The sequence below is a fragment of the Saccopteryx bilineata genome, chromosome 2 (assembly GCF_036850765.1).
Source record: "Saccopteryx bilineata isolate mSacBil1 chromosome 2, mSacBil1_pri_phased_curated, whole genome shotgun sequence".
In the NCBI taxonomy this organism is placed as follows: domain Eukaryota; kingdom Metazoa; phylum Chordata; class Mammalia; order Chiroptera; family Emballonuridae; genus Saccopteryx; species Saccopteryx bilineata.
In genome coordinates, this window is record NC_089491.1 from 302,754,871 (window position 1) to 302,769,022 (window position 14,152).

Genomic DNA, 14,152 nt, shown 5'->3' on the forward strand with positions numbered 1-14,152 from the left:
TGTCCAGTTTATATTTATCCACATAAATGTGGCAGAATACTCTTTAAAAGCAAGTATTAAAATAAGAATTACACAGAGGTTAGCAGTAGTCATATGCAAATCTATTCTTAAATATCCAGAAAGATTCTCATATTTTCTATAGACCATCAGCATGGTCCATTATATAAAGAATAAATTTTTATTCGATAAAGATGTGGATTTTTTAGGGATTCTGGACTATATATTGAGAATGTGTCGATAGATGTTCATTAATTTGATAAATTCTTAACAGTCATGTTTCTTAGTAGATTTAGTGTATTCTGAATCTATTCAAAAGTAAGCTGGTAACTTTTATATAAAATTATTCTTTTATTGAAATTTTAGTATAATTTTAAAACAGAATACAGTACAGAGTACTTTTGAAATAGAGCTTAGGAAATATCCTAAATATTATTTTTTCAGACATTTCTCTTGAATATTCTTAACCCATCTTTCCTATAATCACTAGATGAGCTTTGAAAAAACAGAAATTGCTTAATTTTCTTTAAGAAAGTGAAATCTGATATAGCATAAATTTTACACCAGTCTGTCTAAAAGGAGTGGATTCTTCTCTATAAACAAAAAAGAAAGCATGTAAGAAAGAAAGACATATGTATGTTTAAAAACATATACTAAGGAAGATTAGCAGGGAGTGAATTTGAATATTAACAGTGGTTATCACTGAGTAGTATAACTATATGTGACTTATTTGTTTTTCATACTCTCCTGCATTTTTCAACTTCTCCTTAATAAGTCCATCCCATATTACAATTAAACCTTGAAAAACATGAATTTGAACTGCAGGAGTCCACTTATATATAGATATTTTCAAGAAATATACAGTTGGCTCTCCATATCCTAGGATTTCATATCCAAGATTCAACAAACAACGGATCAGAGACAGCTTTTTAATTTGGATGGTGCTTCTTGACCTTCCCACTGTTCAAGTTTCATCTATATAAACAATTAAAAATAAGATAAACGACAAACTTAGAAACAGAAATTCTAGATGACACCTCTTTCCTTTGAGAAATTGAGACTATTTACACATCCTAAGCACAGTCTTTCTCCTGACTACATGGTGTGTGCTGTCAGCACAAGGAAAGAGGGCGATGGAGTGATAGAACCCACACTGAGGAGGGAGCTTCCTCAGCACGGGGAGAGCATCAGCGTCTTCAAATGCACGTGTTTGCATCTGTGTGAAGTCACTTCAAAGATTTTTTGAGTCTTAGATCTTATTCTGTTGAAATGAATTGGCTCCTTTCCAATGATCATTTTAATTTGAGGCATTCTCCAGCTTTATAGTATTTTGTCAAGGAAAGACACTGAAATAACAGAAATTTTTATTTAGATGACAGCATGGTGAACCACTGAACTACTCAAAATTTATATGTTGATAATCATGATGCTGATGTTGACGTTACATATAAATTACAAGTTTAAAAGAAGTGTTTATTGCCATTTTTTATGATTGCTATGTAGGGTACAAGACAGTAATGTATAAATTGAGATTCTTAGTAGATAAGAAAGAGGTTAATGAACATTCCCCATTTTTTCTTTTGTAAAAGAAAAAGTGTTCTCAGAGTTGAGCAGCTAAATACAAAGAGCCTCTTCTCAGAAATCATACAGATTCCTCATAACACACAAACTCTTTCTCTGAGTCTGTATTCTGAACCATGGTGGTGGCAGGGAAAGTAGACAGAAGCTGATAGTTTGGAGGAGGGCAGCTTCAGGTAGCAGGTCTTCCCCTTACCAAAATCAAGATTGAGAGGAGGTGTTGTATAGTCTAAGGTATCCAAATGCTTTTTTGGCCATGCTGAAGCCTCTCTTCTTTCTTAAGGCCAGGAACACTTTCTTGTCACAAATGGACAGACTCCCAATAAAGCCCATCAGTTCACCCGACATTCCCAGTAATTACTGCTATCTGACCGCTCATCATTGTTCTCTTTCTAGCTCACAGGTGTCACCAGCATCATATGTCAACTGTATTATTGTTGAGCATTCCCATGTGTTCCAACATGTGCCCATGCCTTTGAAGAGTGCCTCTTAAACTACATCACCCCATAACCTGGTACCTGGCCTGAGTTTTCAGCTTGCTGCAGACTCTAACTCCTTCCTTGTCTATAAGATGTTGCCACAAATGATTACCTTTCTCCTGTAGAATACCTATAGTCAAAATTCCAATCTTAAAAATTGGTATAAATTTAGTAATTCTTACTTTTTTATTAAAAGGTGGCCAATAGTCAATGAACACAATTTAAGATGCAACTTAATGTAAAAAAAAATAGTTTCCAAAATGTTGAGAATAAATAAAACTTAGGTAAATTTATTCTCAAATATTTACTTAACACTCTCATTTGATTAAGTCTATATTGAAAAAAATGGTGAACTTTAAAAATATTGTTCTTTCTCATTAAGTTGATTTATCATGGAAGAGAAAACACATAAATACAATGTATGGTACATTATAAGATACTGATCAATGTTTGTAGAATCAATGAATAAACAAGTGAATAATGCAGTAGAGTTAATAAGTAAAAAATGACAAAGGAAATGTAGAATACTGTGGAATGTATTTACAGTAAATATAATTTGTAACAATGAGAAGAATGTTTGTCATTTGATGAAACCAAAACTAGATCAATATAATCTCAAACTATAACCTTGCAAATGTATTATAATATGCAATGTAGCTTAACAATACTAACCACTGGGTGGAGGATGTTACCAGTATTCTTTTAACTTTTATATTTCTCAGTATTTTTTATGTTTTCAATAAAGAGCACATATTATCTTTAAAAGAAAAAAAGAAAGGAAATTTACTAAATAACGGGGAGAATTTTTTCTGTTTTTTATAGAAGCCTAATCCTCTTCTAGAGCTTTTTGTGCATTTGTTTCTGAAAATGCCCTGAGGGTCCTATGGATAGAAAAATTTAAGACTCCTGGGCATAGCCCGAGTCAAGAAGGACTGGAAGAATTGCTCTATATGATAAAGAAAAATGGAGTTTTGAATTTACAAGGAAACCAAGGCTTACAATGAGGAGTCCTGAGACTACATTAAAGATCTGAACAAATGGGACAAATGTCGAATGTGAGAGAACCCTGGGAAATGGGTGAAAATCAAGGCCTAAAGGAGTACTTAGCCAGTGAGAAAATCCTCATAGTGTCATATAGTTAGGCTTCAATAAATTTTAAACTTCAGATAGTAAGTATTTTGACTTCGTGGACCACTCAATCTCTGTCTTATGGCATCTACAGTAGTGCCCTCTCCTCATCAACGGTTTTGCTCTCCATGATATCAGTCATGCACAGTCAACCTTGGTCCGAATATATTAAATGGAAACCAGAAATAAACTACCTATATGTTTTAAATTGCATACCATTCTGAGTAGCATGATAAAATCTTGTGCAGTCGACCTGGGATGTGAATCATCTTTGTCCAGTGCATCCACATCTATATGCTCACTGCCCACTAGTCACATAGTAGCCATCTAGGTTGTCAGATGGACTATCATCATGGTGTCAGAGTGCTTGTATTCAAGTGACCTTTAGTTCACTTACTGATGGCCCCAAAGTGCAAGGTACTGCTACTGGCTATTCAATATGCCAAAGGGAAGCTATACAGTGCTTCTTTAAATAAAAAGATGAAAGTTTTTTACTTCAGAAAAAAAATCATATTCTGAGTTTGCTAAGATCTACTATAAAAACAAATCTTTTAGGCATGAAATTATAAAGAAGGTAAAAGAAATTTGTGCTACTTTTGCTGTCAGATTGTAAAACTCATGGCCACAGTGAGTGATAAGTGCATAGTTAAGATGGAAATGTCTTTGAACTTTATTATAAGTATGTATGTATAGGAATAAACATAGCACATATTATGGGGTTCAGTACTACCCACACTATTAGGAATCCACACTGTGAGTCTCAGTGTTAATGTAGGTAGGTAGCTAAATATTAATTTTTAAAAAATAGAGTAAAGGAAATTAGACATTAGCATTCACAGTTCTGGAAACCCCAGAGAATCACCCCACTAAAGGGATTAACACCCTTTCCCTTCCCTATGTGGAAAGAAAAATCCGGTTTTATTTTCAGCTCCCCAGAATACAGCTGGTTCACCCCCAGACTATGGGGGGAGGTGCTTCTGTGCTTCCTCTTTGAGGCATGCACAGTGGAAATCAAGATGGCACCCATGGAGGCCTGTTTCCCTAAAAGAAGGATCTGATTGGTTAGTGGGAGGAACCACTGCAAGCGAACAAAACTTGAAGAAACTGATTGATTGGTTTAAAGAACAGCTAGTCCTTTCTAGCTTGAAAATATAAACACAAGCTTAACAAAGAAAGCCTTTCTTTCTGCCTTCTATCGCTTGGGTCACCCAGTTTGCTCCCGACTTCTCCAAGCAGCCATGCTGTGTGGTCTGGCAGTCACGTGGTCTTCCAAGTACAGACTCTGAGTGTGGACCTGGGTGCAGCAACACAGCACCTGGACGAATTAAGCTTTTATATGGACTAAACCCTGGTGTAGAATATCTGGACTTTGGTTTTTATATTGAGCTTAATGAAGACAAGATTGGATCTTTTCCATGGTGGGACAGACAGAGATGAGATGCTGGAAACCTGTGGGCGGGCAGCCTTCTATTTCAACCCCAAAGAAGTCTTACTGTGAAAGCCTCATTTCCTCCACATGTGAGTCCTGTGAAATGCTTTTATAGTTGACTCCATAAAATTACACCATTTTCACCGTCCAATGTTAGAAAGCATCTCCCAGTTAGGGAGAGGGGGAGGGGCACAGAGAACTAGATAGAGGGTGACGGAGGACAATCTGACTTTGGGCGAGGGGTTTGCAACATAATTTGATGACAAAATAACCTAGACATGTTTTCTTTGAATATATGTACCCTGATTTATTAATGTCATCCCATTACCATTAATAAAAATTTATTAAAAAAAAAAAAAAAAAAGAAAGCATCTCCCTCAGATGGGGACAATTACTGTAGTCAATCCTGCTGTAGTGTGAAAATGTTGCGGGCAATGTGTGTGCCACTTTGGGTTGTATGTAATTTCCCTTTGCACCCAAACCTTTGACAAACAGCTGAACATTTACACAACAGTTTGTGGTTGGGCTACTGGACTAGGTGGACAGAAGGGATAAACCACCATAACCAGCCTAAGGGGAGGAGGACAGAAAGGAGAGAACAGTCACTGGAGTTCAGCTGAGGGACAGAATTCAGTGACAGTCGGAAAGCAGGGGAGAGGGGAAGTGAAAGTCTGCACTGTACACATTTAAGGGCAGCTGAAGAACTCAGGGGCACACCCAAGTGGCAAATGCTTGGGTTCCACTAGGACAGGGGTCATGAACCTATGACTCATGAGCAGATATGGCTCTTTTGATGGCTGCATCTGGCTCTCAGACAAATCTTTAATAAAAAAAATAATAATATTAAAAACATAAAACATTCTCATGTATTACAATCCATTCATTTCCTACCGCTCATGTTCATGGTTGTGTTGTGGGTGACTGGAGCCAATCAAAGCTGTCCTCCGGGACAACACCAAATTTTTATTGGATAATGCCTAATGTACATGGGTCATTGTATGGCTCTCACAGAATTACATTTTAAAATATGTAAATATGTGGCGTTCATGGCTCTTTCAGCCAAAAAGTTTCCCGACCCCTGCACTAGGAGAAGAAAAGCTTACTACTTGTCAAAGGTTCATAGTATAAATGTACAAAAATATAGGAATGCTCTGCAGAATAGTTTCTGTACAGAACACTAACCAAGTCCTCATTGCAAACCACTGGAAACAATTAGCAAAAAAAGAGAGCAACACTGGTGTGTCCAATGCCTGAAGTACTTTCAAACACCTTCATTATCCGTGACCTACCTGGTGCAATACCATATGCAAATCCTGTGTCCATTTTTGATATTTGAGATGTTGAAAATATTTTGAATCAATTTATGTATAAGGTACCTGCTATGTTCCTGATTTGTTTGCAGACTTTGAGCAAGCTCACAGCTGCCTTCTCGGGGATTTAAATGGATATTCACTTCTTTAGGTTTTTCATCTGTAGTCCTGCTACTTTGCAGGGGAGGAAAAAATGAGAAAAATAACTTAATTATATACATTTTAGCTTTGAAAGAAGTTACTAGCTTTCATTTTTAAATTTAGAACATAATTTGCCTCACATTTCTCATAAATTTGTAAGTTATATAAAAAGAAAAATATAACCAAGTCACACTTTTTAAGACTAACTAAAACCTGGGATTAGGAAATAACACTAAAGCCATTCTATATATTGTATCTGAACCCTAAACTGCTTATAGACTAGTGCTCATGCCTCAGAACAACACATTTCCTTATGCCCAAAGTTATACTGACTAGTAAATATTGCTACAATAAGATTGTGACATTTAAGCTGCACAGTGTAAATGGCTTTGCACTGCACTTTTACAGAAGGCTTCCTTTTTCCCTGATAGTGAAGATTTATGTTCTGTATTTTGTACAATCCTTAGAGTATAGAAAGGAGCAGTTGTGATGAAGGTATATGAGAACTGACAGTAAAATAAGTATTTAATCACTTTCAAATGTCAATCATAATAGTCACATATCATATAAAAAACAATAGCTAACATTTCTGACTTTCATCATGTTGAGGCACTGTGTTAAGGTGAGGTAAGAACAATCATTATCTCTATTTTCTAGGCAAGAACTTTAGAAAGATTAAGCATCTTGCCCAGGGTTTCAAAGCTGGTGAAGGAGTATGAACACAGTCATTACTGTATTTGCAAAGCCCATGGTCTTATGTGATATGTTCACTGCCTCTGGGGGTTATTTAATGAGCACTTCATTTTACATAAATGAAATGATAAATACTACCAGTTCCTTTAGATTTCCCATATGCATTGGTCTCTGGGACCTAAGAATGGAAGCACAAAAGGCAAACTCGCTGTACCACTTTCCACTACTTCCTCTTTACCCGCTCTTTACCCTCTCATGGAAAATAGGTGAGGACACCACTTGGGGCAAAGAAGCAGACTAAGTCAGGAGCCACAGTTTCCAGAGGATGAGGAAGGGCAAACCTGAGATCCATGAGGAAGAAAAGGGTTGTTCATTGAGGTGGGATGGGCTTTCAAGGAGGAGTGATTACATGGTTAGAAGAGTAATAGCCTCCAAGTCGTCATGGATGATGAGTGGTACAAGGGGTGTGAGAGAATACCACCTTAGTGAGTGTATGTTGAACGAATGGCTGTCCAGTTACTTAATGGTGGTTATGAGAGATTGTGTATTTTTCTACAGAAGGATACTGGCTCAATATACCTGAATAGCTAAAACAGATCCAATTACTATATAGAGGTGGGGAGAGAAAGTATATGTGAAAAAAAGAAAAAGGAAATATTTCAGCTTTGTATTATAAGCAGTTCTGGATTATCAACAGAATAGCCACATGGTTTCAAGATTCTGAGTCAGATAATTGGGACTAAAACCCTAACTCTTAACAACTTCTTCCTGGTATAATTTTAAGCAAGTCGCTGAATTTCTCTGAATCTCAGAGTCTTCCCCACTTTGGGATGACATTTCTGTATGTACTTACCTCACAGAGTTGCTTTGAGGACGAAAGAAGACAATAAATGCTAAAGTATTTTATAAACAAATATGTTAGCTGTTGCTATTCTCATTATTATGTTGACTACTGTGTAAGTAGAGGTAAAAATCATAAAATAAAAATGATTTGGAGTGCCTATAAGTGGTCCCTGCTCACAGGAGCTCACTTTCAGGTGAGGACCACTTTGGAAACCAAGAACATAAGAGATAAATCAATAGAGTGTGAGGATTTCAAAGAAAGGAGAAAGAAATGACTAGATTATTTGCAAAATGTTCTGCTGTGGTATTCTACTTTTAAAAAATTTCATTGGAGCCAGACCTATGGTGGTGCAGTGGATACAGCATCAACCTAGAATCCTGAGGTCACTGGTTTAAAATCCTGAACTTGCCTGGTCAAGGTACATATGGGAGTTGATGCTTCTTCCTCTTTCTCTTTCTCTCTCTCTCTCTCTCTCTCTCTCTCTCTCTCTCTCTCTCTCTCTCCTCCCTCCCTCCCTCCCTCCCTCCCTCTCCTCTTCTCTCTGAAATAAAATCTTAAAAAGAATTTACAATGGAATCCTTTGTGAAATGTTACAACTTAAATCTTTTAATGCTTTTGTTTAGAAAACTGTTCATCTACATTTATAAACTGTTTCTCATCAGTATAGAATTTGCTAATTTAGCTTATAGCATTGATTTCTTTGCCTTAGACTTCAATGATTTTATTATAATTAAATCCACTAACACAAAACCTGTGTATGCTCTCTTCTTAATCAAAAATGCTTCTTTATTTAGATCTTAATCTTTGCAAAGTTTTTGTAACTTTAAAAGGTAAATGGTATTTATAAAAGATTTATTTTGTTAATACCTGGTGCAGTCTCCCGTCTTCTCTGGCAGCCTGAGATATGTGTACTAGTGCGGCATGCTATCTAACCTCTAGTGCAGGGGTCCCCAACTTTTTACACAGGGGGCCAGTTCACTGTCCCTCAGACCGTTGGAGGGCCGGACTATAAAAAAAAACTATGAACAAATCCCTATGCACACTGTACATATCTTATTTTAAAATAAAAAAACAAAATGGGAACAAATACAATATTTAAAATAAAAAACAAGTAAATTTAAATCAAGAAACTGACCAGTATTTCAATGGAACTATAGGCCTGCTTTTGGCTAATGAGATGGTCAATGTGCTCCTTTCATTGACCACCAATGGAAGAGGTGCCCCTTCCGGAAGTGCAGCGGGGGCCGGATAAATGACCTCAGGGGGCCGCATGTGGCCCGCGGGGCCGTAGTTTGGGGACCCCTGCTCTAGTGCCTTATTAGGGTCTGTGTGTAAAGGTAGAAGTCGAGAATATCTCAACAAAACTGGATACCAACTACCTCATTAACATCATTAGAAAAATTTTTTTTGCCTATTGTCTCTTTTGTAAAACTTGAGTCTTTCTTAAAATTCTAAGCTTTAAAAAGAAGTGTTCTTAATATCAAATATATATTTCTTTTAGTGTGAATACTTCTCTGTGCATAATGTGCACCAAAGGCCTTCTTTATAAGGATTACTGCATTTGTTTACGTAATACTTTTCTTCTTTTGAGGTTTTTATTTACTTCTCTTTGGCTTCCAAGGCAAGGCAAGTATAGTAATAGGCATTTTCCAGGAGAATATGGGTGTACTGACCCTTTTTTGCACTTTAGAATCATCCAACAGGAAACAGTGATGATTATAATAAAAATCACACCAAAGGACGTGCCTAGGCAGTAAAATAAGGTAATTGAATGCATGGAAAATATAACCTGTGCGTTTTAAACTCTATCTTAACCTCTAGTCTCTCTAGAGGTTGCCAATAATTTTTTAAAATGTAACTAAATTCTGGTTTAATAAACACCGACACAGCCTACCTTTAAGATGTTCACTCTGCTTAATCTATTGCATTAGTGCTACTACTACAGGGTTATATAGATAAGGAGTGAGCCGAGCAGTTTTCTAACCATTAGTCCAACAGCAACCTTTCAAGAAGTATGTGAGAACAGCACTGGGGCTCCTGGGCTCCAGCTCTCCAGGGCCCTGCTCATGTCTCTTGTATAAGACACTATACGGGGCAAGAGTTATTCTATATGGCAGATCTGCCAATTCCCTCTGAAACAAACTATCATAGCACTATTCCTCTTAAATACGCAGATGACAGAAAAGGGCTTAGAAAATTGCTTTTGGGGGCTTTCAATTTATTCAAGTGGGCACGACTGCCATCCTGAAGAATATCCTACATTGTATTCTCCAGCTAAAATAAAATAAAATGAATGACTGGTCATTTTTAATGTTTCAAAGATAGTATAGAACCTTTGATAGAGGACACTTCCTCTGCATGCATATGAAGATAGCAGTTTTGCTGCAATGTGGCCCGCGTTTAGACTATTTTCCTTCTAAATGAAATTTCAGTGTAAGATATTTTTATCTCTCTTTTTACATTTTATTCATTATAAGGGGATACTTACTGTTAAAGATGCTAAAGTTTCTCAGCAAACCCTTTACAAAACTTACCAATAATTAAAGCATTACGTGAGCCTAAAAGGAAGACAAAGGTCACAAATGCATCAGTCTAGCACTCAACATGATTAAACACGAGCCCTCAGCCAGTGACAACTTATTTTAATTTTTATCATAACGCAGTCCAATTTTGTTCTAATATAAAAAAAACTATGTTTTACTCAATCTCATTTTATCTTGTGTATTCAGTGGTTCTTTTTCCTTTTAACTTACCATGTTATTATAAAATTAAAAGAACTACAGCAAAAAAATGTATAAAACAGAACAAAAGAAAAATATCATGCATTATTCTACTAGCATTTAATGCTTTGGTACCTTTCCTTCTGATACATGTTGCCGTGTATCTAAGTTTTTACGTAGTTATACTCTCCTTATCTATCTGGTTTTTGAGCAGTGGAATTAAGCACTCAATATATGTTCATCGATCACCATTGATTACTATCACCACAACCACCACTAACACAACTTGTATGATAACATTATTAACTCTTCATTATATTTTTCACAGATTTCTCATCTGTCTACTGCTTTCCTATTTACATTCCGAAATACATACCTAAACTGTAAGTAATATCTGCTTACCTTTAGTGATTTTTTTCTACCATATCAAAAAGTTCAAAGTTTTGGCCTTCTTCCAGCAGTTTGATAAATATTCTTTTATTTTTTTACATTAGCATTTCTATACTGACTTTTAAAACTTTAACTCTTTATTACACCTGGTACTTTTTGTCATATAAAAAGAAAGGTTCTAAATTTGTTTCAATGCTACCTATATTATGATCATCTCTACTTTGTGGATTAATGATATCTCAACTATTAGATTTCATATGTGGGATGCTTTTAATTTTATTTACAATAACCTTTATTTTATTAATATGCATTTTGTGCCACTTATTTAAAGAAGTCTGTTTTGTGTTGATTTAAAGTGCCTTATGTATTATGGCTTTATATTTGTTTTAATATCTGGTCGGGTGGCCCCCCCACCCCCAACCATGTGACTGTCTTATCTCTCACAGCCACATCCCCAGAATCTTCTACAGGTATTCATTTTGTCAGACTGGCCGTGAGCTTTTTGCCAATGTCAATATAATTTGATATTAAGAGTTTCAAGTTTATAATTCAGAAATATTATTAGTAAATCAGATTAGCTAGCACGTTTAAAGGATCAACTATAAAAAATCTTGGACAATCTTGGTTATGATTTTAAATAATAATCATAAGAATGGGTAGGGGAAGCCTAGAACTAACTTAGATTAAGTTGTCCATTATTAATTTTTCTTATCAGCTCCTTGATGTGTACAAGTTCAGGGTATAGGATTTCCTATCTAACATCATCCTCTTCTACAGAGCTCAATTACACGATTTCTGAATCTGCTGAATCCAGCTGTACCAGTTTGAAATCCTGTAGCTTACAGCAGCGAGGCAGACCGAACAACACATCTCAGCAACTTGGAAGGTGCTTTCTGACTCAAGCTGAGAACATTCTTGAAAGCCTGCTCTATCACTGATGTGCACAGGACTTTTAAGGCTCCTGTGCTATAAACAAACCCTTACTGTGGGATGCATTCACCAATAAAGTGATGTAGACAAAAGAGGTTCAGAGGAGTCCCCTAGGACAGTGGTCCCCAACCTTTTTTGGGCCACGGACCAGTTTAATGTCAGAAAATATTTTCACAAACCAGCCTTTAGGATGGGATGGATAAATGTATCACGTGACCAAGACAAGTGTCAAGAGTGAGTCTTAGACGGATGTAACAGAGGGAATCTGGTCATTTTTAAAAAATAAAACATCGTTCAGACTTAAATATAAATAAAATGGAAATAGTGTAAGTTATTTATTCTTTCTCTGCAGACCAGTACCAAATGGCACACGGACCAGTACTGGTCTGTGGCCCAGGGGTTGAGGACCACTGCCCTAGAAGAAATGAATAAGTTGAGGACTATGAGGAGAGCAAGGCTTGCCTGACTCTCATTGCGAAGGGCTTGGAGAAGAATTAGGAGCTCTTACTGCACTTTTTAGCTCTACCACTGGCCATAAATATCACACCATATTAGAAGACAGTGTCAATGAATTAATGAACAGTAGCATGACTGGGAAGAACCTTATCCTTACTCTTGCACTTACGTGATATACACGTGGCCAAAGGAGGATCCCAGGTGTCATCCGCCTGGCACTGGCTCCAGGGACTGCCTTCGAGAGTAAACCCATTTTTACACTCCAAGGTTACGTTATCTCTATATTGAAATTTTTTACTCATTTCCATCTCCTTCTGGATTCCATTCATAGGCTCTGGGAGGCTACATTTTATCTCTGAAATTAGAAAAATCAGAAGGCAATTAATATTTTGTTGTAACTATTAGTTGTAACTGTTGTAATGGAAAGATCTATGACCCCAATCCTATTTTCCCTTTGGGGAAAGATTGGTCATGTCTTTAATCAAGAAACATTGAATCTCTTTCCCAACATCTTATGATTTAAAGTTCTCTGACTTTATATTCTTAGGTAAGTTAAGGGAATATGACATGTTCTGTAATTCACTTTTAATTATGAACAACTCTGCAACCAGAAAGTTGTGGAAAGATTAGGAGTTAGGATAACCATGCCCTAGCCTGGATCCACCTGTGTCATACCATAAGGAAATAGAAATATCACATTAACTCTATCTAGGAATAAAACACTGTCTTTTACCTCTTGATTAAATGCTTATTTCTAGTTCATTTCTATATATTGGACATAGAAGTTACTAAACATAATTCTGAATTTAAAATATCAATTTTCTACTTACTTTCCTTTATCTCATTTAGCTCAACCTTTATTTTGCTTTCTTTCGCTGCCCAACCAACACCTTTTTCAATTTAAGCAAAGCTCTCTTTTCAGTTGTAAGAATCTAATTCCCTTTTTTCTTTATAAAACCCAACCAGGTAAAGTGCTATTTCTCACAGTATGATCCTGTGGTCTTTCTACATCAGAATATTACAATAGGTTTGTTAAAAAGAGACCTGTGGACCTGACTCAAAATGTTAGAATTGAAGTTGTTGAGGATGTAGATGAGAAACTGTCTTTTTAACAGGTTCCTAGATGATTTTGTTAAGGCTAAAAATTGAGAATGAATAAGCCATGTTTGAAAAAAACAGTTATTAAGACAAAATTATTATTACTTAAATGAAAAGAAAGCAGCTTCCAGAGTAGAATATAATTCTTTTGTTTTCAGGACAACTATCCCATACTCTTACTCTGAATAATTAATCGTTGAACTATTTCCTGACTCTTCCTACTTCTGTAACTACAGCAAGGAGAAGTGAGCTTTTGGTTTCTGCAGAGCCACAAGGACTCTGTAAGTGCCATTCATTTTAGCAAATAACCAAAGCAGAATCACTTATGTAGTGGGCCACTTCCACTCTGTGTCTAAAATTGAGGGGTAGGAGGCCAAGGAGGATTTTCTGGGACTTTTAGGTCAGGAAGGCCATAAATTCCGGTAGCCACTGTAACTGTAAACTTAACTAATCCTTAATATTAGAAATACTTCATGGCTTCCCTTGCATAGTATTTCAAAAGTGAAAAAAGAAGGGGCCTGACCTGTGGTGGCGCAGTGAATAAAGCATCGACCTGGAATGCCAAGGTCGCCGGTTCAAAACCCTGCACTTGTCTGGTCAAGGCACATATGAGAGTTGATGCTTCCTGCTCCCCCCCCCCTTTCTCTCTCTCTCTCTCTCTCTCTCTCTCTCACTCTCTCCTCTCTAAAAAAAATTAATAAATAAAAAGAGAAAAGTGAAAAAAGAAGAAAAACAAGCAAAGCAAAAATCACTTAACTTACAGTTGTCAAAAGTTAAAAATAAAGCTGCATTAAAAAGAAATACTATAGTGAACTGTTCAAAAGCAGGGACTGGTTGGGTTCCAATCCTAGGACCACCTGAGCTGCAGATCATGCACTGGTTACTGGATCTCTCTACACTGCATTTCTTTCTTGGTAAGATAGCAAGAATAACAATCCCACCTCATCAGATTTTTCTGG

General features: G+C 36.4%; 1 protein-coding gene across 1 annotated transcript in view; it reads right to left on the reverse strand.

The window, feature by feature from the left end:
- Nucleotides 1-455: 455 nt before the first annotated feature.
- Nucleotides 456-14,152, reverse strand: part of CR1 (complement C3b/C4b receptor 1 (Knops blood group)) — a 166,865-nt gene continuing 153,168 nt past the window's right edge. Inside the window, exons 57-61 of the mRNA XM_066254496.1 lie at nt 12,265-12,450; nt 10,134-10,157; nt 9,273-9,345; nt 5,901-6,092; nt 456-1,343 (exon numbers count right to left, since the gene is read on the reverse strand). Of these exons, the coding sequence (XP_066110593.1) occupies nt 1,331-1,343; nt 5,901-6,092; nt 9,273-9,345; nt 10,134-10,157; nt 12,265-12,450 (488 nt within the window). The 3' untranslated portion in view covers nt 456-1,330. The remainder of the gene's footprint in view (nt 1,344-5,900; nt 6,093-9,272; nt 9,346-10,133; nt 10,158-12,264; nt 12,451-14,152) is intronic.